At 44.2% G+C, this 27450-nt stretch overlaps 1 protein-coding gene across 4 annotated transcripts in view; it reads left to right on the forward strand.

Annotated features, from left to right (window-relative positions):
• LOC111548097 (signal-regulatory protein gamma) overlaps window positions 1–27450 on the forward strand; it is a 113757-nt gene that overhangs the window by 44645 nt on the left and 41662 nt on the right. For 2 of the 4 annotated variants that reach the window (XM_023220337.2, XM_023220336.2), the window contains 4 exons: window positions 1686–2003; window positions 2613–2945; window positions 7375–7459; window positions 8045–8530. In XM_023220337.2, the coding sequence (XP_023076105.2) occupies window positions 1686–2003; window positions 2613–2945; window positions 7375–7457 (734 nt within the window). In that variant the 3' untranslated portion in view covers window positions 7458–7459; window positions 8045–8530. Of the gene's footprint in view, window positions 1–1685; window positions 2004–2612; window positions 2946–7374; window positions 7460–8044; window positions 8532–27450 lie in introns of those variants that run through there. The other 2 variants (XM_026455232.1, XM_023220338.2) reach the window with 2 other exon arrangements.

Raw genomic sequence — 27450 nt, forward strand, 5'->3', positions numbered from 1 at the left:
ACTCACATGAGGACCCCCTCGAGGCAATGAAGGGAGGATTAAAGAGCTGAGAGGTACAGAGGGAGCAGCCAGCTCCTGAGAAGCCCTCAACAAATGGGAAATGATTGCAGACTCTCAGCCCTCTAGGGATGCCCAATGCTGCTGGTGTCTTGAAGACTTGACTTCTTCAAGTGACACCCTTCTTACTGTGCCCATAAACTGTTTGCATGTGGTTGGGAGCAAGTTAATATTTACAAATGCAAGTATGCCTAACACGTGTTTCCTGGTGACTGCTGTAGGAGGTGCAGGGTAATAATTAGCAATCTGGAGACACGTTTAGGACTCATCTACAGGGAGAAACTACTCTCATTTATCTGATTCTCCAGTTTGTGTGCTTTCAGGACCCAGGATAGATTTCTGCCTGTTGGGGTGGCCTGGATCTTTGCCTCTTGTAATGGATTAATGATGAAGAAATCACCTGCCTTTGGCTTTCTTAGTACTCAGTGATCATTGTTTTTGACCCCAAACTGGCCCAACTGAAGACCTAGATTCCAAAAAACCTTCCCTCTTTTCAAATTTGGGACTTGTCACAGATTAGACCAGCTAACTAAAAAAAATAATGATTGATAGGAAGGCCAAAGGAAATAGCATTTATTTGTGCATTAAAGAGTTGCAATTTGGGAACCCGGAGTCATGGCAGTCCCATAGGGCAATGCAGGAAAGGTTTTTTACAGGGGACTTTCATAAAAGGTTATTTTTGAAAACAGTTCATTGGCTGGCAGAAATGCTAAACTGCAAACTCGTATTCTTTGGTTACTTAATTAGGACACTCCAGGATGAGAGTGATCAAAATCCCATGTACCATGACTTCAGTGCGTTGTTATCCAGGTCTACAGCAACATCCTGTGGCTTGACCTTTAGCAGGTGTGAGTGCAATGCTCTTATGAACGCTTGACTCCATGTTAAAGTTTTTGCCTTAACTACTTCATTTTCTTTCAAAAACTCTACTGGAATATTATGAAAAGAATGAAAAATATGAAATAAAATCATAAATACACAAAGAGACAGCTCTGGGTGTATATAAAGTCTGGGTTAAAGGCAGATCTGTGTTTATTTTTATGAAGCATCTTCTGACTGATCAAAAGCAAAACTTTTTCCATTGCCTCATTTAATTCTTGTTGCACCCCGGGAAGAAAAAATACTGCTGTCCCATTTTGCAGATGAGGAGCTGGGTATGCCAGGCCACCCCTCTCATGGGCTGAACAGCCTGGTTGCAGGTCTCACGGTGGTGCCACTTTGCCATTGTTCCCTACTTTGACTTCTGTAAACACCGTCTCTGAGGTTGGTGAGCTCTCCTGGGGAAACAGGGTAGGACCAGTTAATACACAAAGGGAGACCAATCAGTAACTTTGTTCCTGTGCCCAGGTGGAAGTGGTGGAAGTCACCCTGTGTGGAGAGGAGGACTTTGAACTGGGGCCTGGACCTCCCTCTGGGACCTTCCCCTACACTGTCTGACCTGGAGCTGGTCCTCACCTCTTCCAACCTTTGCATCCTGCTACGTAAAATGAGAATAAGAACACCGTCCTCTCCACATTATTAGAAGGATTAAAATTAATGTATCTGAAGGTTCTTAACAGTGTCATACACTCAACATTAGTGATCATCATCTCAGTCATGTCTCTTGTTTATCGATGCTCCTTTTGTAGCCAAACCCTCTGCCCCCGTGGTATCGGGCCCTGTGGCGAGGGCCACACCTGAGCACACAGTGAGCTTCACCTGCGAGTCCCACGGCTTCTCCCCCAGAGACATCACCCTGAAATGGTTCAAAAATGGGAAGGAGCTCTCAGACTTCCAGACCAACGTGGAACCCGCAGGACAGAGTGTGGCCTACAGCATCCGCAGCACAGTCAGGGTGGTTCTGGCCCCCTGGGACGTTTGCTCTCAGGTCACGTGTGAGGTGGCCCACGTCACCTTGCAGGGGGACCCTCTTCGTGGGACTGCAAACTTGTCTGAGGCCATCCGAGGTAGAGGACCCTCACACCCAGCCCAAGCCCACATCTGGCTGCCATACCCACTCCCCTCTCCCCAGGCTATTGCTCCAGAGTTTGATGGCCCGGAATCTATTCCCTAATTGTGCTGCCCACCTCCCATGCACCTAGGTGTGCCGGTCACTTACTGCCATTTTATTGGCAGCAGTCATGGGATCAAGGGGACCGGTGACCTTGGCACTTGGTAACGTGCCAAGCTCTCCACTAGAGAGCTTAATTTATCTCACCAAGAACAACTACCATTAGTGAGCACCTACTATGACCCAAGCCCCTACGTCCTTGGTGGTTGTACTGATTTTGTTACAGTTACGACATTCCAACTACGTGCCAGGGGTTGTACTTGTAGATTTCACTCAATCTTACCCTAGTAGGAGCTACCAGTCCTATGGCACCTACTGTGTGCCAGGCATTGTGCTTTGTAATTTCACTCATATGCAAAGAGCGCCCTCAATGTCTGAGCACCTGCTGCCTGCCTAGCACTGTCCTGGTGAGGCCCTCGCCGTGGTGGTGGGAGCTACGTTATGGAGCCCTCCCTGTGATCTGTCTGTGCCACAAGGTCAGAGCTCCTGCCCTGTCCTGTTTCAGTTCCACCCACCTTGGAGGTTACTCAACAGCCCATGAGGGCAGGGAACCAGGTAAACATCACCTGCCAGGTGAGGAATTTCTACCCCCAGAGACTACAGCTGACCTGGTTGGAGAATGGAAACGTGTGCCGGACAGAAATGGCCTCGACCCTTACAGAGAACAAGGATGGTACCTACAACTGGACGAGCTGGCTCCTGGTGGACACATCTGACCAAAGGGATGATGTGGTCCTCACCTGCCAGGTGAAGCATGATGGACAGCTGGCGGTCAACAAAAGCCTTGTCCTGGAGGTCTCAGCCCACCAGAAGGACCAGAGCTCAGATGCCACCCCTGGTGAGGTTATTCGAAAATTTTAAATTTTGTCTCTTTCTTTCATGTTAAAAGTAATATCCATCCTTGTTATAAAATAAGCTAGAAGTCTATGAATACAAAGTAAAATTTTAATGTCAGCTCCATCCCCCCAAATCCCACATACCAAGAGTCACCACTAGTAAGAATTTGATGCACAAGTTAGTAGAACTTTTGACATAAATATATATTTAAGGAGCAAAGAGGGAGGCAGGGGGAACCATCTTTTCACAGAGTCCTTTGCCTTCCCTTATTCCTTGAGAGTTGTTATGTCCCTGTTTCTCATCAACCCACCCTCAGACTCCCTACTTTTTCTAACTTCTGCTTTGTTTCTGTTTCATCCTAAACTTTTCCATCCACATTTATGACCTCATCCCAGTACACCCTGACATCTGCTGTATATATATATTTCAGAAAGACAAATGTAGTTTAAAACTGTACCAGGCCTGCAGGTGACCATGGATGGTCACAGAACCGACCTCTTCTGTGTCCTGATTGTGGTATTTGAGCAACAATAATTACAACCTCCTCTGCAAATTTATTAAGTGCAAATTTCCATTCATCTATGATCTCTGTTTTTGCTTCAATCACCCGGTGAGTCTGGAGTTTTAAAGAAGGGGAAACCAGGACTTGGGAAGTCATGGGGGATGTTGTTGAAGACCTCTTGCCTTTAGATCAGGTGATTGGTTCAAACTAATTAAAGTAAATCTGGGTCCCTGAGGACAAGGTCAGTATCAGCCTAAAATGCAAATTTGTGCTAGTTAGAGAAACATTCCTCTTCTGCTGGGCATTGTCCCATGGACCTGAAGTTGGCCCGTATTCCCCTCTCTATGACCAAAATATGTCTTACTTTCCTCTTAGGTAATACCAAGAGGGGTCTTAACTCCAGGAGACTTTTCAGAGGCCCAGGTTCCTCCCACATACCTTATGGTGGTTAGTCTTATCTGCTGGGTCAGTGCTAAGTCACAGATTTGTCCACGTCCCTGCCTGCTGGAAGAGTAGATGTAGGAAATGGAGGGCAAACAATGTCTTCTATAATCAGAGATGTATGGAAGGCATGTGATCACGTCCACAGCTAACTCAGTCATGTGTGTACACTCAGTTGCAAATGGAATCCATAGTTGGGTGATCTTATGACTAAAGACAGCTTTACAAACCAGTATCATTATTATAGCTCTATATATAATATATATAATATTATAATATATAATATATATTATGTTATTTCAAATTTTTAATCACTGAATTTCATAAAATTATTAAAGCAATTCCCTTATATCATCTAAAATGGAGTATACATGCAAATTTTCCTCAAATTTCTGTTATGACTATTTTTCTGTGCACTAAATTTGGATTTAATTCATCTTTAAATGCTTTGCAGTATTTTTCTCTGAAACACTTCGGTCTCAAGAATTTTGGGGGGTGTTTTAAAATGACGAATTCAATTTCCTCAATAGTTTAGGGTTACTCATATTACTCATTTCATATTGGGTGAGTTCCGGTAAGTGGTGCTTTTTGAAGAAGTTTGTGTCCATTTTATCTAAGTTGTCATATTTTTGTGTGTAGAATTGTTCATAATATCTCCTTATTATCTTTTTGGTGTCTGAAGGGTCTACGGTGATATCCCCTGTTTCAACCTGATATTGAAAATATGCCATTTCTGTTTTCTTCTTCATCAGCCTTGCTATAGTTTTTTTTCCCCCCATTTTATTGATCTTTTCAAAGGACCACTTTGTTTCAGTGAGCTTTTAAATTGTTTTTCTGTTTTCAGTTTATTAATTTTTTGTACTCTTCTTTGTGTTAATTCCTGTCTCCTGCTTGCTTTGAGTTTCTTTTGTTCTACTTTTTCTAGTTTCTTGAAGTGGTGATTTAATTGACTTGAGGCTTTTGCTCTTTTCTATGTCATTCCTTTGCCTCTGTTTATGGCTGGGGCTGGTATTGGGGGGTGGGTTCCAGGTGCCTGGCTGCAGGGCTGTCCCTCTGTCCTGAGGGCCCTAGTCAGTCTCCCTTCTTCCTGTCCCACCTTGAAATTTCTCCTATTCCTGTTCCTTGTGATGTTTCTAAGGTTCATAGTTTTACTTCTCAGGGAGGTGAAACTGCACCATCAAGACTGGATTGCATTTGCTTTTTAGTTATTCATCCACACTGGCTTGGACCAGGACCAGGGCTGCCAGTTTTGGGTGCTTTCGGTTTGCCAGATGTAGCATCTTTGCTCAGGTACTAAGGCTGAAAATGCATTTTAAGTTGTCTAGGCTGGCAGGTAAAGTGCAAGATGCCTTGTGATTATGTGAGTGCTGTGCCATTGGTGTGGGAGCCTGGTGACAGACTGTGCACTAGGGTTAGGTGAGTGTTCTCTTTTGACTCACAGTCATTTTGCAGTTTGACCTTCTATCTTCAAGCAATACTGAGAGCAGGGTTGTGCAGAACTTACTATTTTGTTTTCATTTTTTATTTTGATTTGGGGAGGATATTTTGTAGAGATAAGTAGCTATGCTGCTGCAATTGTACCTGGCAGCTCCTACATCAACTGAAAATCTTTAAGTGCTTTGACCCAAATGTCCACTCCCACATCTCAGGGTCCCACAACTTCCCCATCAGGGCCCTACCCCAGCATAATAACTGTTGAAGCTGAGATTCATCCTCCTCTGTGATTCTACTACTCTTTTAATGATGTCCAGAGCCCAATCCTCTGTTCTTTCTGCCCTCTAGTCACAAGAGATAAGAAAGTACAGTGCTGCCAAGAAGTCCTCTTGCTTTCACAGTGAACCTTAACTCATAATCAATCACTCTTAGCTTCTTAGCATCTTTCCCCCAAAAAATTGATGCCCAGTGATAGCCATTGAACAACTTAGTCCTTATAACTACCATTTCCCAATCTGTTTCAAAAGCCTGATGCCAAGGAATTTCCTGCCTGTGGTTACACCATCCCAGTTTACTGCCAGTGAAAGTTTTATCAACTGCATCACAGCCACAAGCCATGGTGCCTAGCCCCACTCACTGCCAGCCCTGGGGTCCTCATTACGAGCTGATGAGTATACAGGTTTCAAACTTATATTTTAGAGTCTGTTTTCCGGACCATTTACCAAGGTCAGTTTCTCTGTAAGGCAGACTAGAGATGGATACAGGAATGCAGGAAGCTTCCTGAAGAGCTGTAGGGTCAACATGCCTCAGGAAATGGGGAGGCAGGACTGTAAGAGGAGGGAGGTGCTGAGCTACAGTGCAGGTAGGACAAAGACCCAGCTGCTCCTGGGGAGATCCCAAGAGCTGAGAGGGTTTTTTAATTGAGGAGAGAGGCATGGCCCTCCTATTTTCAATTCAGCCAATCTTTCTTATGGGCTGTCCCTTAGAAGGAGGAGTGAACTTGGGCAGTGCAGCTCTCCTCAAGGGAGAAGTCCCAGAGAGCCACCCAGCCGAGCACTGCTGGCCTCTAACACCCCAGCAGCCAAAGGTGCTGAGATTTCCATTTCTTCCTTAAGGACCCACCAGCACCATTTTATTTATTTAAAATACACTGTAATATCTTTAATGGCCCAAGGTGCTCGTGTTAAAAATGTTGATTTTAAAAGCCCGAACTGCTCTTGTTAAAAATGTTTATTTTAAAGCCCGAACTGCTCATGTTAAAAATGCAGAGTCCAAACATGTGCTTCCCCGTAACTGAGTGTGCCCAACTAACAGAAAGATTTCAGATAACACCTGCACTGGGGTGGAGGTGGCCTAGGTGACGTCTGAGGCCCTCCCAACCATGAGACCCATTTCCATGATTCACCAGGGTGTTTTCTAGCCAGATGGTTTCATTATGTCCAGCGCTCCACGGCTCCTCCAGGTTCCGAGAACACAGAGTCCTCCCCTTACTTCTGGGGCTAAACAGGGAATCTGCAACTCTCATTGTGAAGCCATCCTCAAGCCACATGCCTACGTTTTACAGTCATTAAAACTTCCCTGAGAAGTTGGACTTGTTTTGTTCCAAAGGATACGGTCTCATGGATCATCCTAAGGAACACTAGTGATGAGCTTCTTTAGGTTTGAATGCAAGTAACCTTGTGACCCTCCCTAAAATCCATGGGCCTCAGTTTCCCAATCAGAACGGAATGATAGTCCCTGGTCCCACAGGCTTGTGAGGGTCAAGTAAGGAACCCAGTTGCCACATGTATGAATACCTGAGTACACGCTCCCTCCACCTCTTCCCTCCAGGAGAATAAGCTGGCAACCCGGGACAGGATGAGTGAGAATGGGGAGCCTCTTCCTGTGGCTTCTGCCTTGTGCTGGAGTGAGGATAGCCAGGGCAGGATGCAGGTTCAAAGGCGGGGCATAGATGGGCCCAGGAAGCCTCAGATGGGATAAGTGGAGGTGGAGGCCTGTACAATGGCCTCCCGAGTGGCCTCGCTCATAGCTCCTCCTCTTCCCTGATTTCCAGGCCCAGCATCATCTCTTACTGTGCTGCTCCTCATAGCTGTCCTCCTGGGCCCCATCTACATCCCCTGGAAGCAGAAGACCTGACTGTAAGTACAAGGAAGGGAGGACCGACCAAGGGCTATTCCAGAAGGGCAAGGCCAACAGGGAGGCCCAGCCCACATGCCATGCAGCATCAGGGTTCATGGAGTTAAGCTCCCTCCACACCCTGGGAAGTCTTGGGGAACCCTCTAAGAGGCTCCCAACCCCCAGAAATTATGTGGGTGGTATACGATGTGGGATGCTTGAAACATGTTCAAAGGCGTCCACAGTTCCCTAGGAGTTTCATGGAGGCAGTGATGAGTGGGTGGTTCCTTCCAGGCTATCTGTAGATTATTTGAAAGCTGGGACTCGATGGGGTCAGACGAATCCACATTGTAGACCAATGTTGAGAAGCCCAGATGAGAAGCTCTGAAGGCTATTCGTGCTCTGACCCTCTGTGTGTCTGAGTGGAAGGAATATGGGAAAAGGCATCAGGACTTGGCAGGATGGCTGAGCACGCAGAGTTCTATCTCAGGTCTGCCTGTCCACCAGTGACAGGCATCGCAGGAGACCAGCCCTGGGAACATAAGACTCTCAGGAAACATTTCTTATATGATGAGCAGATGACTAAACGTGGATGTGTTTTCCCACAGCTCCTTCCTTCCTCCCCTGCCACGTGGGAGCCTCATCTCTGCTGCCTCCTTCCTTTCTTGAGAGACTCGGCTTGAGACAATGAGTCAGTGAGAAGCTTCTCTAGACTTGGCTCCAAACGCCTCCCCTCCCAAGACATCTGCCTGCCCACAGGCTCCTGTTGCTCCTTCACACAGACCTTGATGCCCCAGAGCAGGGTGTTCATTCATGGTTCTGAGCAGGGGCCATGGGATTGGGCTCTGGGCTTTGACGTATGACACCTCCCTAGAATGTGAGAAACACGCCATATCTAAACACACCAGGACTCCTCCCATCCATCGCCTTGGGACTGGCCATAAACCACAGACTCTCTCCAGGCTTTCAAGAGTTATCCTGTCTTCCAGATTCCTGCCCACTCCAACTCCCCAGCCTTGTCGAGGTTCTCTATTGCCTCTTGAATACAAATGCATTCCCAAAGTGGTTTTAAGAAAATAAAAATATTCTCCTTCCTCTTTGTCTAAGGGTCCTACTCCTCACACTCAGAAACAAAGAAGCTCTCCCTGCTCCCTCTGTGATGGGAGCACTAGTTCTAGCATCCTGCAGGCTTCCCAGCCCTGCTGCTCATGGCGGAAATGCTGCCACAGTCCAAAAGCCTCCTTGACTCCTGGAGTCCTCCCTGATGTCTCTTTACACCCCATATTCAATTCTGCCTTCAAACTACTTATGATCACTCATGAGATGGTAAGTGTTTAAAAACGGACTCTCTTAAATGAAAAAAAATAAAAACTGATTTGTTGTGCTTGACAATTTCTGTGGTGTAATCACCCCCAACATGGCCAGTTTCAAGCTACTAGAAGTTTAACAATTGGATTGCAAAATTCCTGAAATTTAACGGTTGGCTTTCAGGGGCCAGTCCAAGCTTGCTGCAGGACAACACCAAGTTCCATCCCTAACCTGAACACTTCTCACCTCCACCACTCCTCCCTGTCCTGGTCAGCATCATCTCTTCCGAGAACACTTCTGTAGCCTCTGTTGGCTTTCATTTTTCAGTTACAGTGATTTTTGGAAAAGTCAAATTGTTGCTTCTTCCCCAACACAGCTGCATGGCTCCCTTCATCCCTCCTTCAAGCCTCTGCTTAAGGTCACTTTATTAAAGGCACCTTTTGCAAACCACCCTGTACATAATATCAATTCTCCCGTCTACCCCGACATTTTAATTTCTCTTATCCTGATTAATTTTTATTTAGCATTTATTACCATAAGCATTATACCGAATACAGGCAGCCCTAACTTTTCATGGCAGTGCAGGATTGCAAGAATGACTGTGCATCCAGAAACCCAGGAAATCAATCTCCACATCCAATCAGAAAAACAGTGATCATTTTGTGACCTTTACAATTTTTTGTCAAAATATCGGAAACTCTCATACTGTCAGTTACAAATGTAGAAGGCAATAAAAAATAATAAATGAATATTTATTAGTACACCGTAATTCAAAACATTGGAAACATCGAGCGTTCAAGTATTTTATTTCTTTGTAAAAATGTTTCAAGAGTAGTTGAAAGAGTGCTTACCTCCTTCTTGTACACTTCTGATATGGAGCAAGCATCCTTTCTACCTGGGTGTTTTATCACCTTCCTCTCTAAGTTTGGATTTGTTTCTAGCACCTTAGCATTTGCATTTTCAGTGTGGTGAAATCTCTGCAAAAGTTTCTTTCACGTGAAGATTTTTGCTGTTGTCACATCCTCGGGGACACCTTCACCCTATTTGTCAGCACCCCATCCCATATCTGTTAAATTCACCTTCTCTAAGTCCTGCAGGCTGCCTATCTGAAGCTTCTCAAACACTGCCAGGATCTACATTGCCTCCACCAGCTATTTATGCTTCTATAATGCCACTGACATTCAATTTGAACCTTACCTCCAGCATTTTCACTGCTCATTTATTCACTGCATTTTCACTGTGGTTGTCCAATCTGTCTTTCAATTACTTGTTTCCCGAAAATGTCACGCAGGCTCATCACCAGTTACATGAGGTTGCAGTCTTGTGTGAGCCTGTGCCCCTGGCCTGTGGACTTCACAAGTGCCTCTCAGTTTTTCCCCCTATGGTGAGACAGGATGGCTAGAGGGGACTGGAGTTGGGTGCTTGCCTTCCCCAGGTAGGCTAGGCTCTGATCAAAGTCCAGCAGATTAGGCTCTGGTAAAATAGTTTCTCCTGAGAGCTGGGCTTGGTAAGAAGAAAGAACACTCTGGTGTATTTCAAAATGGTTCACTTTCCCCTCCCCACCCCACAGGGAGCATAAGTGAATATTTCTCTCATATTCACTCTGAGGACCTAATCAAGCTCCTGGAGGTAAAACTCACAACAGTGTTGGAGTTCCCTGTGACTGGGTCCTCCTGGAATCTGTTTCTCAGACTGGCCCACGCCAAGTCTCTAGCAATTCTTCAATTACAGTGCAGGTTTTCCTACCCTGGCACTGGTTCCCGTGGAGGTTTTGGCTTCAGGAAGGTGTAATTATCTATATCATTTTGTCTAACTTCCAGTGTTGGAGACAGTGGTCTGTTCTGTGATCTCATTTCTCTGACAGACCTAAGAAGAGGTGTTATTTCTTATTTGCTCATCTTGTTACTTGATATTGGCTCTAGGGACTTTTTGCAGGGGTCATCCAGGAGTTTTGGTTCCATCCTTAAAGGCTACTACAATAACAAGACCTCAAACTTTCCACACCCAGAATTTCAGCCTCTGAAGATCCAAACTCAGTCCTTAGCTACAGGGCCCCATGGATCAGGGCTGTCCAATGAGGAAGGGTCTTGGGAACCCTGGCATGAAGGGAGTGCCTCTGGGACAGAGAGCAGGCCCAGAGCAGTCAAACTCTCTCCACTACTGTCCAAGACTCCCAGGCGTGGGAACCCCAAAGTGGATATCAGCAACTTCCCAGGGGTGGCAACTGTGCCTGCTTCCTCTTTTACTATGAGGCTGTGCCAGTCTCGTGGCCTTTTCCTTCCACGGCAAATTCTCTCCTCAGATATCATGGCAGGTGGGGCTTCTCCTTTCCTGCAGGGCTTAGAGGCTGGGGTCTCCCTATGATAAACCTTTGAACAGAGCAGGCAATGGCTATAGCTGTCTTCCAGCCCACCTGGACAACCCTTGCCTCTTTATGCTATTGGGACTCACAGGTGAGTGCAGCCTGTTCTACCAAGGTGTATTTATATGTAATGTCTCCTCACCCTCTCAGCCCATCTCACCCGTTTCTATAGATTTCCATTTGGGAACATTTTCTTCTCTCCCATCCCAACAGGAGACAAGATTTGGAACACCTTTTCCATGAGCATCTGTGCAGACTCTTACCGGGATGTGCCTTTCCCTAGTCATAGTGATTTTCCGAGGCCATGCTTGTACCATAACCCTGGTGCTAGTAATGACTTCGTGACTATAGGACTGGACACATGACCCACACTCATCATGTGGTGGTACCTGCACACCCCCCAGCCATTGGCCAGGGTTGTTGCAACTGCATCATAAATCCTCTAGGACAGAGAGTCTGTTTTTTAAAGGTATTACAAAAACACCACCTAATAACTATAACATCTAACTTTTGGAGGACAGTCAGCAATTATTAAGGAATTTGCATATGTTAATCCATTTTATCACCATAGCAAACCTCTGAAGTTGATATGATTATTATTTCCAGTTTATATTTGAGAGAACTCAAGAAGCAGAGATGTTAAACAGGTTCCCTGAGGTCACACAGCTAGAACTGATAGAACTAAATTCAAATCTAGAAGTTCTGATTCCTAAGCCCACAAGCTTAACCTTTGCTCTTCTCAAACATCCACCAACTCCTCACTTGTCCCACAGCCTTATCTCATTATCTGCACCTTGTGTCATGAGTGCAGGGCTAAACTTGGCAGAAAGAGAATTTTAGTTCATGGTTCCCCAGGCTCCTGGTTTTCTCAAAAATTCAGGCTGTATCTGTACTGCACAAAGTCAACCTAAATTTGAAATTCAATTCTCCACATGATTTCCACAACATTTTTCACTCAAATTGTATCTATGCATCTAATAGATCTTCAATGAAGGATTGGAGTTCACAGGAAGTCATCTTGCTGCTTTAAGTAGAGATTCTGCCAAAGTATGGAAACTATTCTATCAATATTTGAGTCAGATATTTCAAATTATAATTTTTGAAGGCATAATATTTTGTGACTAATCTTTCAGGTTAGCTATTACTTTCATAAAAGGAAACATTTCTCTTTCAACCATTTGTGCTTTTTACCGTAAACTATACTTCTTAAGATAGTATTTCTATTGCAACATTTTCAAACTATTTTGTGTTATAGCTTTTGACATTGCTATATTTATACCTATTGTCATTAGTTTGTTTTTTTTTTTTAATTTTTATTATACTTTAAGTTCTAGGGTACATGTGCACAACGTGGTTTGTTACATATGTATACATGTGCCGTGTTGGTGTGCTGCACCCATTAACTCGTCATTAGGTATATCTCCTAATACTATCCCTCTCCCCTCCCCCGACCCCATGACAGGCCTTGGTGTGTGATGTTCCCCTTCCTGTGTCCAAGTGTTCTCATTGTTCAATTCCCACCTATGAGTGAGAACATGCGGTGTTTGGTTTTCTGTTCTTGCGATAGTTTGCTGAGAATGATGGTTTCCAGCTGTATCCATGTCCCTACAAAGGACATGAACTCATCCTTTTTTATGGCTGCATAGTATTCCATGGTGTATATGTGCCACATTTTCTTAATCCAGTCTGTCACTGATGGACATTTGGGTTGGTTCCAAGTCTTTGTGATTGTAATTACTGCCACAATAAACATACATGTGTATGTGTCTTTATAGCAGCATGATTTATAATCCTTTGGGTATATACCCAGTAATGGGATGGCTGGGTCAAATGGTATTTCTAGTTCTAGATGCTTGAGGAATCGCCACACTGTTTTCCACAATGGCTGAACTAGTTTACAGTCCCACCAACAGTGTAAAAGTGTTCCTATTTCTCCACATCCTCTCCAGCACCTGTTGTTTCCTGACTTCTTAATAATCACCATTCTCTCCCTTCAAAGGAACACAGCTCCTCGCCAGCAACAGAACAAAGCTGGACGGAGAATGACTTTGACGTGTTGAGAGAAGAAGGTTCCAGACGATCAAACTTTTCTGAGCTAAAGGAGGAAGTTTGAACTGTTAAAAGTGAAGGCCATGGAGTGTGACAACCTGTGCCCTAGTTCTAAAAGCTGGGTGATGTTGAATAAATTTATTATTGCCTGCGTGCCTCAAGTTTCCTCACCTGTAAAAAAAGGTTAATGGTAGTGCTAATTTCCTGGGACCAGACTGATGAATTAATAAGGTAACTGATATAAAATGCTTGGCACAATATCTGGAGCACAGGACATCTACAATAAACACGGCAGCTACTACCCTTCATGTCATCTAGAGACTAGTTTCTTGTTTTAAAGTGTAATTTGGCATCGGTTAACATGATTCTATCATTTTTATATTCATTTCTGTGATTGTGGAGAAGGAGGTGATGATTTCACCCTCTGTGCATCTGCCACATTGGAACAGAAATTTGGGTGGAAATGTGATGACTTTTACAATTTCATTTGACAATTACTCATGATAGGTGAAGGATTACAAGCCCAGCATGGGAAAGAGAGGCTTGCAGACAGGTCTTTCTTAGTCATAGATGATGCAGGAGAAACCATTTCTCCTACCAAGGAAGTTTTTCTGAAGCACAAGCATATCAGGGAAGCAGTGAAGTCTTCCTGTACACAAATGTAATTATAGCCACAATTTTTTGGTTATAATTAAATATGAATCAAGCCTTCTGTATGGTTTATATTACTCTTACCATATCACTACAAGGTGCATGTTATAACTTCCATTTACATGTAATTAAGTTAGGGCTTAGAGAAGTCAAGTGTCTTGCTGAAAGTCACGCAGCTGGAGATTGTAAGAAAAGGAATTCATCTACAGAGGGACAAGAAGCAGGGTGAAGAGGATCCACAGGGAGTGATTGATCTCAGAGTGGCAGGGGTAGACCAAGTACACCACATAAGCTGGGTCCCAGAAGTCCTGGGAAGCTGGGAGAAGGCCACTGGTGGGAAACTCAGCATGCAGTAGGAATGCATTTAAAAGCAATATTTCAGTTCCCTCTTCACCTGGCACCATGAGTATCAATAATAACCTACTGAATCTCAGGAATGTATAGTCATTATCTCTTTTGATGTTCACCAAAACATGGCAGTGAGACTTATTATCCCAAGGTTAGAAGGCAAAACTGAACCTAGGAAGGCCCAGTAACTTCCCCAACTCCTTAACACATCTTCTTAGCCCGGGTATTTATTCTCCCGCCCTCCTCAGTTCCCATCTGAACACAGTGATGAATGGAATAGGTGTTCTGTGTACAGAGCAAAGAGTATTGAAATTGATGTGACTGCCCCAGGAATCTGCCCTCCATATTCTCCCCCATAATAAGCCTATACCCTCTCCATAACCCATAATCCCTACCTCACCCCACAAAACAGACCCTTATTACCCTAAGCCCACTTCCTCTCCTGGAAGAAGCCAGGAAATAATTCCTTCCTCTAGGTGCAGGCACATGAAAGTGCTAAGAGCCACCTGAGACTGAATTTGGGTGAAGTTTTGCCAGTTATATTGATAAAGGTTTGGAATAGGGAACCATTTCAAGAGCAGACCTGGTTCCTCTCCAATACTGAGCAGGTCCTGTGATCCCTCCTCCTGTCCCCAAATGAGTAGTACTTGGTTGAGGCTAGTGCAGAATGAGACCACAAGCCAACCACATCCTGGGGTCTTGAGATGGAGAGTTTAGGAAACATTTCATAACTACAAGTCCTTCTTGGCTTAACAGCCCCAAATGGCAAATCACCAAGAAGACATAGAGATGGGGTTAGGAGTCATGTGGAAGGAAATCAGACCTCAGGTGGGAAGGAAGCATTATTTCTGCTAAGCCTGTCTGATTCTCCTGAAATGGAGCGTGAGTAACTGCTTGCATTGTAGCTGCTTGCTGTGCCTGACTTCTATTTCACAATCCAGAAGCAGGTTTCTGCCTCACTCCATCACAGCCACTTCCTCTTGAACTCAGGGAGGTAGGGCTTGTCTTGTCTCCTCAGAGCAGAGTCTGCGATCTTCTCAGCACAGACGTTTGGACAGAGCAGGCTCTTAAGGTCTCCAGAATGCCTGTCCCAGCCTCCTGGTCCCACCTTCCTGGTCGTTTCCTGCTGATGACGCTACTGCTGGGGGCACTCACAGGTGAGCACTGCCTTGGGTTAAAATCTTTTTCCCTGCCCACTGAGACATGGCCTGCCCCTGGACTTCCAGGGATTCCAGACAATGACAAGGGCTGCCAAGAAAGGCCAAGGATTAGGCCTTGACTGAGAGCAGAAAATCAAGGAGCTGAGTGCTTTCTCTGTGCATCTGCAGCTGGCTACCAGAGGCATTGAACCACAGGATGATTCAACCACCACTACAACAATTACTTACATTTTGATAGTATTTCAACTGACAAAGCAGAGAAGAATTATTATTTAAATCCTTACCAGTGCTGAGGCCCTAGGGCCAAATGACATGCCCAAGGCCACTGAATGAGCTCAGAGACAGCCTAACAGGGTTATGTGGCTCCAGGCCCAGCCTTCTCTCTTCACTAAACTGAGGATGTGAAGTCTGTAATGGTGCTCACTTGAGATGGCCAGTGGTGCAGTGTGTCCTGGGAATGTTCAGCCACCGTCCTACCTAAGGGTGCTCCTTACTTTGTCCTCTGTTCCCCCATGCTCCTCCCTCCCCTGTGACCTGATTCTTACCACCCATTTCTCTGTGACCTCTTCCTCTTTAAGAAGTTCCACATTTGCTGCTTACTGGGTCCTATATTCCTTTCCTAGGGCTTCCATGACAAAGACCTGCCTGCTGGGCAGCTAAAACTACAGACATTTACTTCCTTGCAGTTAGGGAGGCTGTAGTCCAAGATCAAGGTGTCAGCAGGGTTAGTTTCCACTGAGATTAGTTTCTACTAACTAAACCTACTGAGGTTAATTTCTCCTTGGATTGTAGAGGGCCATTTTCTCTCTCTGTCTTAACACATGGTCTTCCTCTGTGTGTGTCTGTGTCCTCATCTCCTCTTCTTATGAGAATATCAATCATGTTGGATTAAGGCCCACCCCAATGACCTCATTTAACTAAATTACTTCTTGAAGACCCTGTCTCCCAAACTGTAACATTCAGAGGATTAGAGCTTCAACACGTGCATTTTGGGGGGCACATTCAGCCCATAACAGGTGCTACAACCTCCCTTGGTTCTCTTAACTTTCCCGTGGATAATTTCTTTCCCCTTCCCCAAGACAGGCAGGATTGGAGGGCCTTTCCTGGTGCAGCCTGGGAGAGCCCTGCTCACAGCTCCCAGGCAAGTTACCTGTCCTGATGGCTTCTCAGGCCATGGAGCTGACCCCAGAACCACAGGGCTGGGCACAGCAGCCTCTCAGTTTCCCACTGGGCCCTTCTTTGATGTCACCTCACAGGCCCTAGAGGGCAGTAGTCTCACTTTTCTAATTATTTTTCTCACACATACACTGTACCCAAATGATAGCAGTAAGAGTTTAACAATTGAGCTCTTCCTACCATGCAGACACAGTTATTAGGATTTTGCCTGTTTTAATTCCACTAATCCTCACAACATCCCTGTGTGAAAGCTACAACTATTATCCCCTATTTGCAAACAAGGAGTCAAGGAGAGGGAAGAACTTCTCCATTCATTGTCTTCTACCTCAGTCAGTGGAGCAGCTGGAATTCACGTCCAGGTCGACCAGCTCCAGAGTTCATTCTTTTCCTCATGTTATGCTACTAGCAGAAATATTAGAAAACGCGAGGAAGTAAACATAGAATTAATTATTGCCACCCCCCCTCACCCCCCTTGCTACTGGGAGCCACCTCCGCCTCACCCCCCTGGCTACTGGGAGCCATGGTGGACTCACAGCCTGTTTCTGATATTCTGAGTAATATCATCTCCCCCTCTGGAAATTATGAGCTCTTTCACAGACGGCTGTGCACCCCCAGTGTGCACACCCTCAGAGGGTGTACACCCCTCTGTATTAGGAGTCATATCATCCTCTTCCTCCCTGAATATTAAGAACAGTATCCCAGGAGTGTTTCTACTCCCTGTGAAACTACTCCCTGTGTTTCTACTCCCTGGGTGTCATATCCTCTTCTCCCAAGTGGAAATTCGAAACAATATCACTGGGGGCGTGTACACCTTCTGTGATATATAACTTAATATCATTCTCTCCCCGGTAGATATCAGGAACAAGTCTATTAATTGTTAATATTAATAAATATAATAATTAATACTAATTGTAGATATTAATGATCATAATAAAGATAGTAAAAATTAATACTGGTTTAAAATGTTAATGATTTGTAATAATAATTAATAGTAATATCGCTATTAATAATAAAATAATGATATCAGCAATTTATGTTACTTAAATCAATACAAAGTGAGGCTGGTAATAAAATAATAATTAGCATTAGGGACTAATAATGTTGTTAAATGACATTAATATTAATAATTAATTTAAAGCATGCATAATCATGTATGTAAAATAATTATCCATAATTAATAATGGTATCCTATTAATTATTAGTATCATTGATAATTATTAAAATCGATCATTGATGTTTAATAATCATATTATTACTCCTAATACCACAGGGAGTGTACACCTACCTGTGATACTCTTCCCAATATCCAGGGACAGAGAGCATGATTTTAGTTTTAACATCGCAGTAGGTGCACATTCACCCCGTGACGATCCTAATATAAAGGGGGGTAGAGTATGACATGACTCCAAACACAGCAATGAATGGACAGCCACTGGTAATATTGCTCCTAATATTCCCGGAAGAAGCCTATGCTATTACTCCCAATATCGCAGGGAGGGTACAGCTCTTCTGTGATATTGTTCCTAGTATCCAGAGGGGGAGAGGATGATAATAATTCGCAGGCTGTGTTCACCCACCCTGTGATAGTGTAATTAATATCCTGGGGGGGAGACGATGATATTACACTCTGTACAGCAGGAGGCGTACACCCAGCCTGGGATATTGTTCCTCATATCCATGGAGGGGAGAGGCTGATATGATTCGCAATATGGCAGAGGGTGTACATCCACCCTGTGACATTCTTCTTCATATTCCAAGGCCGAGAGCTTGATATTACTCCCAGTATCGCAGACACTGTACAACCCCTTGTGCTACTCTTCCTGATATCCGGAAGGGGAGAAGATGGTATTACTCCCCATACGGCAGGAGGTGAACACACACTCTGTGATATCGGTGAGGCACCCCCCGCGATGTAGTGACTAAGAGCCACATCGCCGGGGTGTGAGGCACGTCCCCCTATCGGGTTCCCAGTAGCCACCCTCCACTCGCCCCCCTGGCTACTGGGAGCCACCCCCGCCTCCCCCCCCGGCTACTGGGAGCCCCGTCGCTGGGGTGTCAGGCACCCACAATTCCCTTAGATTCTATTCTCTTTTTCTTTTCATCCATACCTCAGTATCAATAATTTCAATTATCCCATCTTCCAGTTTTCTGATTTTTTTCTACCAACTCACACCTGTTGTGGAATCCCCCTAGTGAACTTTATTTGTTGTAGTTTCAACTCCTAAGTTTCCATTTGATTTGTTTTTATAATTTTTATCTCTTGATTATCTGATTTTGTTAATGCATGTGTCATCCTATGATTTTAGTCTTTTGTCCATTGTTTCCTTTACCACTTCAAAGTGTTTTTTTTTTTTTTTTTTTTTTTTGGCAGGGGTGGAGGGGGGACTGAGTCTTGCTCTGTCACCCAGGCCAGAGTGCAGTGGCGCGGTGTCGGCTCACAGCAAGCTCCGCCTCCCGGGTTCACGCCATTCTCCTGCCTCAGTCTCCCGAGTAGCTGGGACTACAGGCGCCCGCCACCACACCGGGCTAATTTTTTTTATTTTTTATTTTTTGTAGAGACGGATTTTTTTGTTTTTTGTTTTGTTTTTTGAGATGGAGTTTTGCTCTTGCTGCCCAGTCTGGAGTGCAATGGCGTGATCTCTGCTCGCCACAACCTCCACCTCCCAGGTTCAAGCGATTCTCCTGCCTCAGCCTCTCCAGTAGCTGGGATTACAGACATGAGCCACCATGCCTACTAATTTTGTATTTCGTCGAAATGGGGGTTTCTCCATGTTGTTCAGGCTGGTCTTGAACTCCCAACTTCAGGTGGTCTGCCCGCCCCGATATCCCAAAGTGCTGGGATTACCCCAAAGTGCTGGGATTACAGGCGTGAGCCACCGTGCCCAACCCCACTTCAAATATTTTTAAGACAGTGGTTTTAACATCTGGGTCTAGCATCAGGGTAGACATAATATGTAAGAACGGTCCTTACAAGAAGGAGGAAGGAGATTAATGCCTAGAGAAGGACATGTGAGGATGCAAGCAAGAGATCAGAGTGATGGGAAGATGTAAGTGTGAGAAAGGAACATGGGCAGCCTCTAGAATTTGGAAAGGCAAAAAACAGAGCCTCCAGAAGACACATAGCTTTACTGACAGCTTTTTAAAAAATGTGTGTATGTAAAGCATAAAACATGATGCTTTCATGTAAGTGTATTTAGTGAAGCAAATGGACACACCCAGAATCTCCCATAGTTACCCTACACGTGTGTGTATGTCAAGAGCACATAAAATATGCTTTTAACAAAAATACTGAATTCAACAGAACATTTTTAATTGGAGGCCTCATACTGTACCTTCTTTTTCTGGACTTCTTTATCCACCTATCTGCAACTTTGTATTTTTTGACCTACATCTCCCCATCACCTCCCACTACTTCACCCCTAATCATCACTGTTTTATTCTCTACCTTTGTGTATTTTTCTTTCGTCATAATTTCTTGGTTGTACCCCAGTAGCACCATTTTGGACTCCTGACCCCTGGAACTATAATATGATAAATTTCTTTTGTTTTAAGACACTAAATTTTGATAACTTGTCACATTAGCATTACGAAATTAACGCAATGTGATTAAGCTATGGGTGAGCAATCCCTGGAGGCTTAAAACAATGTTGTGTTTATATTTTAAGCTGAATGTTCAGTGTGGGTGAGGATTCTGCAGGCTATGGTCATTCATGCATTCAGGCTGATGGAGCAAACACTGTCAAAGACTTGTGGGTCTCTATGGAAGGCAAAGGTTAATCCATAGGTGCTCTTGCAGTTGAATATACAGCCCACAAATTATATCCATCACTTCTGCTCACAACTCAATGGACTAAAGAAGTCATATGGCCTTGTATGATCAATGCAATGGTCCAGAAAGTGCAACACTCCACGTGGCCAGAGAGTGGAGGATCATGTATTTGCCAAAGCATGACACTTCCAAAGAGGGCTCAGGAGCTCCACTCAGGTCCTCAATCCAAAGCACTACCTTGAAATCGAACCTCTCTGTGCTTCCATGTCCTCAAATGTAATACAGTCTTATGTTACAGGCTTGTGATTAAATGATATGATACACCCTGTGTGCTGAGCTCAAGGCCTACTCTTGGTGTGCACCCTATCTACGAAAGTCACTGATAAACACTTGAGGAAACACACGGGATCACGTAAGGATGAAAAAATGACTCATTTGTGCTCCTTTCCAGGAGTGGTGGTTGAGGAGGAGCTGCAGGTGATTCAGCCTAAGAAGTCCGTATCAGTTGCAGCTGGAGAGTCAGCCACTCTGAACTGCACTGTGACCTCCCTGATCCCTGTGGGGCCCATCCAGTGGTTCAGAGGAGCTGGACCAGGCCGCGAATTAATCTACAATCAGAAAGAAGGCCACTTCCCCCGGGTAACAATTGTTTTAGACCCCACAAAGAGAAACAACATGGACTTTTCCATCCGCATCAGTAACATCACCCCAGCAGATGCCGGCACCTACTACTGTGTGAAGTTCAGGAAAGGGAACCCTGACGTGGAGTTGAAGTCTGGAGCAGGCACTGAGCTGTCTGTGCGTGGTGAGTACAGTGTGGGCCTCCTTCGTCCTCTGGTGTGACATTAAGTCAATAATTACATGATCCATTCTTGGAGCAACAATCAGGTGTGGTGGTTGGTGCTCATTTTCATGATCTGATGTCACCCCTTCTCCAGATCACATGAGTTGAGGCTTGGAGATGTCATGGTAGTCGCTCGAGGGTTCACGGCTTATATTTGATGGAAAAGACAGCATCCCCAGTCTGTGGCTCTACAGCTCTTGTGTTTGCAAAGCTGACCCAGCCCTTTGGTTCCACAGATGAGGGAACTGACAGACTGAGTGACTTGCCCAGGCACAGGTCTGGACCTTGCCTTCTGCCTCCAGAGAAGGCTTCCCCCTCAGGATGGCCGGGTCTCCTCTTTATGCAGCAGGCACTCACTGAGACCCCACTGTGCACTAGGCTCTGCCCTGGATGCTGTGCAAACAGCAGTGAATGAAAAAGCCTAAAGCTCTTCCCCACCAAGCTTACATTCTCTTCCCTTCTAATGAGGAGAAATCTATCCAGGGCATGGAGAGTGTAAATCGTGTATTTCTTTATTTAATCTTCGGAAACATCACAAGGGGAAGATTCCTGGCAGGCACATTCACTGCTGAATCTGATGGCCTGGTGGGAGGAGATGCCAATAAGTTTGGCATTTGCTGTGGATCCATTTGGGAAACTCTTATGTGATTTGGGGACTGAGTCACACAGCCACCATGGGCTCTGAGCAGAGCTGCATCATCTCAGAATGTCCCTCAGCTCAGGAAAGAGGTCCCACAACTGAGTGACTTAGGGGTTCTCCATATAAGGCAGAAACAATGCGTTTTTGGGGTTTCCTGCCAGAAGCCCAAGAGCCACATCCTAATTCTGAATTCTGGAACATCAGCACAGAAAGGATCTTCAGACCATCTAGCCCAACCCCCTTTACAGATGGGATACTGAAGCCAAGACATATCAGGGGCCTTGTTCATGGTCACAGGGCCAGATAATGACAGAATTGGAGCCAGATTCCATGTCTGAATTGAGGCAGTCTCCTTCCTTCCCCTGTGTTAGACACTGTCTCCACAGAAAAGCCTGGTGCATCATAGGCACTAAATAAAAGCTCCTCAAACAGAACCCTGGGTCAAAGAGCCAGCATTCCTTTTTTCATTAATTTCACGAAGGTTCAGAATGCACCTCACATTTAGGTGGTTTTCTTCTCCTTGACTCTTCTGATTTCCGCATGTATACAAGTTGATTTTTTTTTTTCACCAATTCACCCACATGGGGAACACATTTTCTGGCAAATTTCATGAAAGCAATTCACTTAAAATACAATATTTAGTCTCCTTGGAAAGTGTTCCACTAAGCAATCCACACATTACACACATATTTAATGAATATCCACTATGTGCCAGGACCTAACAAAGAACGTTGTTGAATAAAAGAGAAAAAGTACGTGCCCTTTTGTTGCTTGTCTCCACTGGGGAGAATGACAGTAACCGATACACATGATAAATAAGCAAATAAAATAGTATATTAGACAGTAATAAGTGAAAATAAAGTATGTATATATGACTTTTATTATTTTATAGAAGTTTCATATGTTCCTTTCATTGATGGTTTTTGTCATAAAAAGATCTCCAAATTTGTCAAATGGTCTTCAGTATCAAATGAGTTAATCATCTGTTTCTTCTCTTTCCTCTATAAATATGATATATTACATTGTTTGTCATTTGTGCATGGAAACATCCTTGTATTCCAGAAATAAATATCGCTTGCTCATGCTGTATAATTTTTCTAATATGCTGTTGAATTCAGTTTGCTAGTATTTGGTTGAGGATTGTTGCATCAACAAACCAAGTAGTAATAATGCCAACTGTCAACAGAAAGGTGCGCAACTGTACCTGGCAGCGATTTTAATTTTGTGTTGTAGTGGAAGTTTAAATTCCAATGGGTGTCGTTTCAGATAAGCAGAGCCTAGCCTGTGGAGCAATTTATGGTTAATGATTGCAACAGGAGAGTATTATCCTTGAATCTGGACTCCAAGTCAGGAGATTCTAGTAGGTAACCAGTTGGTTGTTTTAAAGGAGTATAGCCTAGGCCACAAAGAGCATTATTTTTGCATCAGGGCCCTGAGGAAATATATAGCCATCATGAGTGGTCTAGAGACTCCAAGAGGCATGAAAGACATCGCCAAAGTCTCTACAGAGAAGAGATATTTTTGTTTGTTAATTCATTTAAAGACACTAACAGGAGTGCCTGTTGATTTTAATTTGTAAGTAAAATTTGTAAATTAAGAATATGTTACCATGGGCATCCCAAAAAAAAACTTACAGATGCTGGATTATGTGACATTAATATGCATATCACATGAATCTTCTTTGTAGAAGTGTTACCAATATTATATCATCTTGTGCTCTTGAAGAAAGGTGGATGTCATTATTGATATTGGAACAGGATCCTTGCTTCAGGATGGAGAGCCATGGCAGCACTCCAAAAGACAACATAAAGCTGTACATAGCATAGTACAAGAAAGTCATCAGGGTAAAAAGCCCTCTCAAATTGTGGAGCCAGTCAGAGTAGCAAATCAGTAAGTCATGATGAGTCAAAGGCATTCCCTAGGAACTTTCCACCCAAGTTTAGAATGATCCCATCCTCATTGCCATTACTATTGAAAATGTTAGAGTGATTCCTGCTGGTTAAATCTTAGAGGATCACTCTAACATGGCCATGAAAAGTTCATATGAAGAGGCATACTCACAGTTCCTAGAGATGGAAGTAGGGCAGGCCATGCAGGAAGCCGTGTGGGAGGAGCTCCCAAGGAGCAGGCTCAATCAAGCAGCTGAGTAGGCAAGAGAGATGAGATTCCTGGGCAAGTGCCTTTACTGGCAGTCAAGGCTGAGGACACACGTAAAAACTATGATGGGTTTTACTAAAATGTTTTAATGTCACTAGGTCACAGTAGGGGAGGACAAGAAGAGGAATTGTGGCAGGGACCAACTTTAAAATACTGGTTACCGGGTCACCTGGGCAGGGTGCTCACAGCTTGCTTATGGGATATTGATGCATGATTTTTTAAAAATGTACACATAACTGGACTTTGAGTTACCATGCAGCATCCTTTCATTTCCACCTGAAGCACTCCCTTTAGTATTTCCTGTAGGTAAGGTTTAGTGGTCATGAACTCTGTTAGCTTTTGTTTATCTGAGAATATCTTAATTTCTCCCTTATATTTGAAGGATACTTTGCCAGGTAAACAATTCATGATTGGTATGTTTTTCCTCTTTTAACATTTTGAACTTACAATTGCTCTATCTTCTGGCTTTCAGTGCTTTGTATAAGAGTTCAGCTGAAAATCTTATTGAGGGTCTCTTGTATGTAAGGAATCACTTCTGTCCTGCTGCCTTAAGGATTCTCTCTTTGACTTTAGTTTTCAACAGGTGGATTATAATGTGTCTTAGTGTGGGTCTCTAAGTTTATTTTTTAGTTCAACCTGCATTTCTTCTGTGCCTTAAATTTGTAGATTACTCTATTTTATCAAGTTTGTGAAGATTTTTGTCCACTGTGTCTTCAAATAATCTTCTATTCCTTTCTCTCTTTCTCTTTTTTCTCCCTGGAACTCTAGTAAGGTGTATGTTGATACATTTGATAATGTCTCACAGTTCCCTTAGATTCTGTGCTCTAGACTTTATTCCGTTTTCCACCCATACTTCAGTCTCAATAATTTCAATTATTCCATCTTCCAGTTTTCTGATTATTCTTCCACCTGCTTAGACCCATTGGGGGACCCCTCTAGTGAACTTTTAGTTATTGTACTTTCAATTCTTAAGTTTCTGTTTGATTTCTTCCTATAATTTCTCTTTCTTTATGTTCTCATTTTGTTAAGATATTTACATTCCTTTAACTCTTGGTCCATTGTTTCCTTTACCTCAGCATTTTTAAGACAGTGATTTTAACATCTGGGTCTAGTATCAGGGTGGAGCTAATACATCACAAGGGTGCTTACAAGAAGCAGGAAGGAAAGTAATTCTTAGATAAGGACATTGAAACATCCTTGTATTCCAGGATGTTTGCATGTGAAGATGCAAGCAAGAGGTTAGAGTGGTGTGAAGATGTAACTGTGAGAAAGGAATGTGAGAAAACTCTAGAATTTGGAAAGGCAAAACACGGAGCCTCCAGAAGACACATAGCTCTGCTGAAAGTGCTTTAAAAATTGTCAAAATGTAAGGTTTAAAACATGATGTTTTCATATACATATACATACACATATATATATACATATACATATACGTAGTGAAATGATTATTAAAGTCAAGCAAATGGACACATCCATCATCTCCCATAGTTATGCTGCATGTGTTTTATGTCAACAGCACCTGAAATGTGCTCTTTAAGCAAAAATACTGAATTCAATACAACATTATTGACTAGAGTCCTCAGATTGCACATTCATTCTCTGGACTTCTTCGTCAGACTTAGTGCAATTTTGTATCTTTTGATCTCCCTATCACCTCCCACAAGTTCATCCCTAGTCACCACTGTTTTATTCTCTATCTTTGTGTGTTTGACTTTCATCGTTTCTTCTTAATTGTACCCCAGCAACACTATTTTGGACTTCTATCCTCCAGAACTATAAAATATTACATTTCTTTTAAGACACTAAGTTTTGGTAATTTGTCACATCAGCATTAGGAAACTTATGTAACTTAGGTGATTGTGCTATGGGTGAAAAATTACCAGGGGCTTAAAACAATGTTGTATTTCCACTGGAAGCTACATATTCAGTGTGTATTGGCAGTTCTGCATGCAACCGTCATTCACACATCCAGGCAATGGAGCAGGCCCCATCAGAGCCTTGTGGGTCTCTGGAAGGGAGAAATTGATCCATAGAGGCTCTTGCAGTTAAACACACAGCCCACAAATTATACCCAACACTTCTGCTCAAAACTCAGTGGTCTAAAGAAGTCATAGGATGGGCGGAGCAAGATGGCCGAATAGGAACAGCTTCAGTCTCCATCTCCCAGCGTGAGCGACACAGAAGACCAGTGATTTCTGCATTTTCAACTGAGGTACTGGGGTCATCTCACTCGGGAGTGCCGGACAATCGGTGCTGGTCAGCTGCTGCAGCCCGACCAGCGAGAGCTGAAGCAGGGCGAGGCATCGCCTCACCTGGGAAGCGCAAGGGGGAAGGGAGTCCCTTTTCCTAGCCAGGGGAACTGAGACACACAACACGTGGAAAATCGGGTAACTCCCACCCCAATACTGCACTGTAACACTGGCACACCGGAGATTATATCCCACACCTGGCCGGGAGGGTCCCCCGCCCACGGAGCCTCCCTCCTTGCTAACACAGCAGTCTGCGGCAATCTAACTGCAAGGCAGCAGCGAGGCTGGGGGAGGGGCGCCCGCCATCGCTGAGGCTTAAGTAGGTAAATAAAGCCTCTGGGAAGCTCGAACTGGGTGGAGCTCACAGCAGCTCAAGGAAACCTGCCTGTCTCTGTACAGGGCTCAGCTAAAGCAGCAGAGGCCTGTCCAGACGCGAACGACTCTGTCTGACAGCTTTGAAGAGAGCAGTGGATCTCCCAACACGGAGGTTGAGATCGGAGAAGGGGCAGTCTGCCTGCTCAAGTGGGTCACTGACCCCTGAGTAGCCTAACTGGGAGACATCCCCCACTAGGGGCAGTCTGACACCCCACACCTCACAGGGTGGAGTACACCCCTGAGAGGAAGCTTCCAAAGCAAGAATCAGACAGGTGCACTCGCTGTTCAGCAATATTCTATCTTCTGCAACCTCTGCTGCTGATACCCAGGCAAACAGGGTCTGGAGTGGACCTCAAGCAATCTCCAACAGACCTATAGCTGAGGGTCCTGACTGTCAGAAGGAAAACTATCAAACAGGAAGGACACCTATATCAAAACCCCATCAGTACGTCACCATCATCAAAGACCAGAGACAGATAAAACCACAAAGATGGGGAAAAAGCAGGGCAGAAAAGCTGGAAATTCAAAAAATAAGAGCGCATCTCCTCCTGCAAAGGAGCACAGCCCATCGCCAGCAACGGATCAAAGCTGGTCAGAGAATGATTTTGATGAGATGAGAGAAGAAGGCTTCAGTCCATCAAACCTCTCAGAGCTAAAGGAGGAATTACGTACCCAGCGCAAAGAAACTAAAAATCTTGAAAAAAGAGTGGAAGAATTGACAGCTAGACTAATTAATGCAGAGAAGGTCATAAACGAAATGACAGAGATGAAAACCATGACACGAGAAATACGTGACAAATGCACAAGCTTCAGTAACCGACTCGATCAACTGGAAGAAAGAGTATCAGCGATTGAGGATCAAATGAATGAAATGAAGCGAGAAGAGAAACCAAAAGAAAAAAGAAGAAAAAGAAATGAACAAAGCC

This window comes from Piliocolobus tephrosceles, chromosome 20 (assembly GCF_002776525.5).
Source record: "Piliocolobus tephrosceles isolate RC106 chromosome 20, ASM277652v3, whole genome shotgun sequence".
Taxonomy (NCBI): Eukaryota; Metazoa; Chordata; class Mammalia; order Primates; family Cercopithecidae; genus Piliocolobus; species Piliocolobus tephrosceles.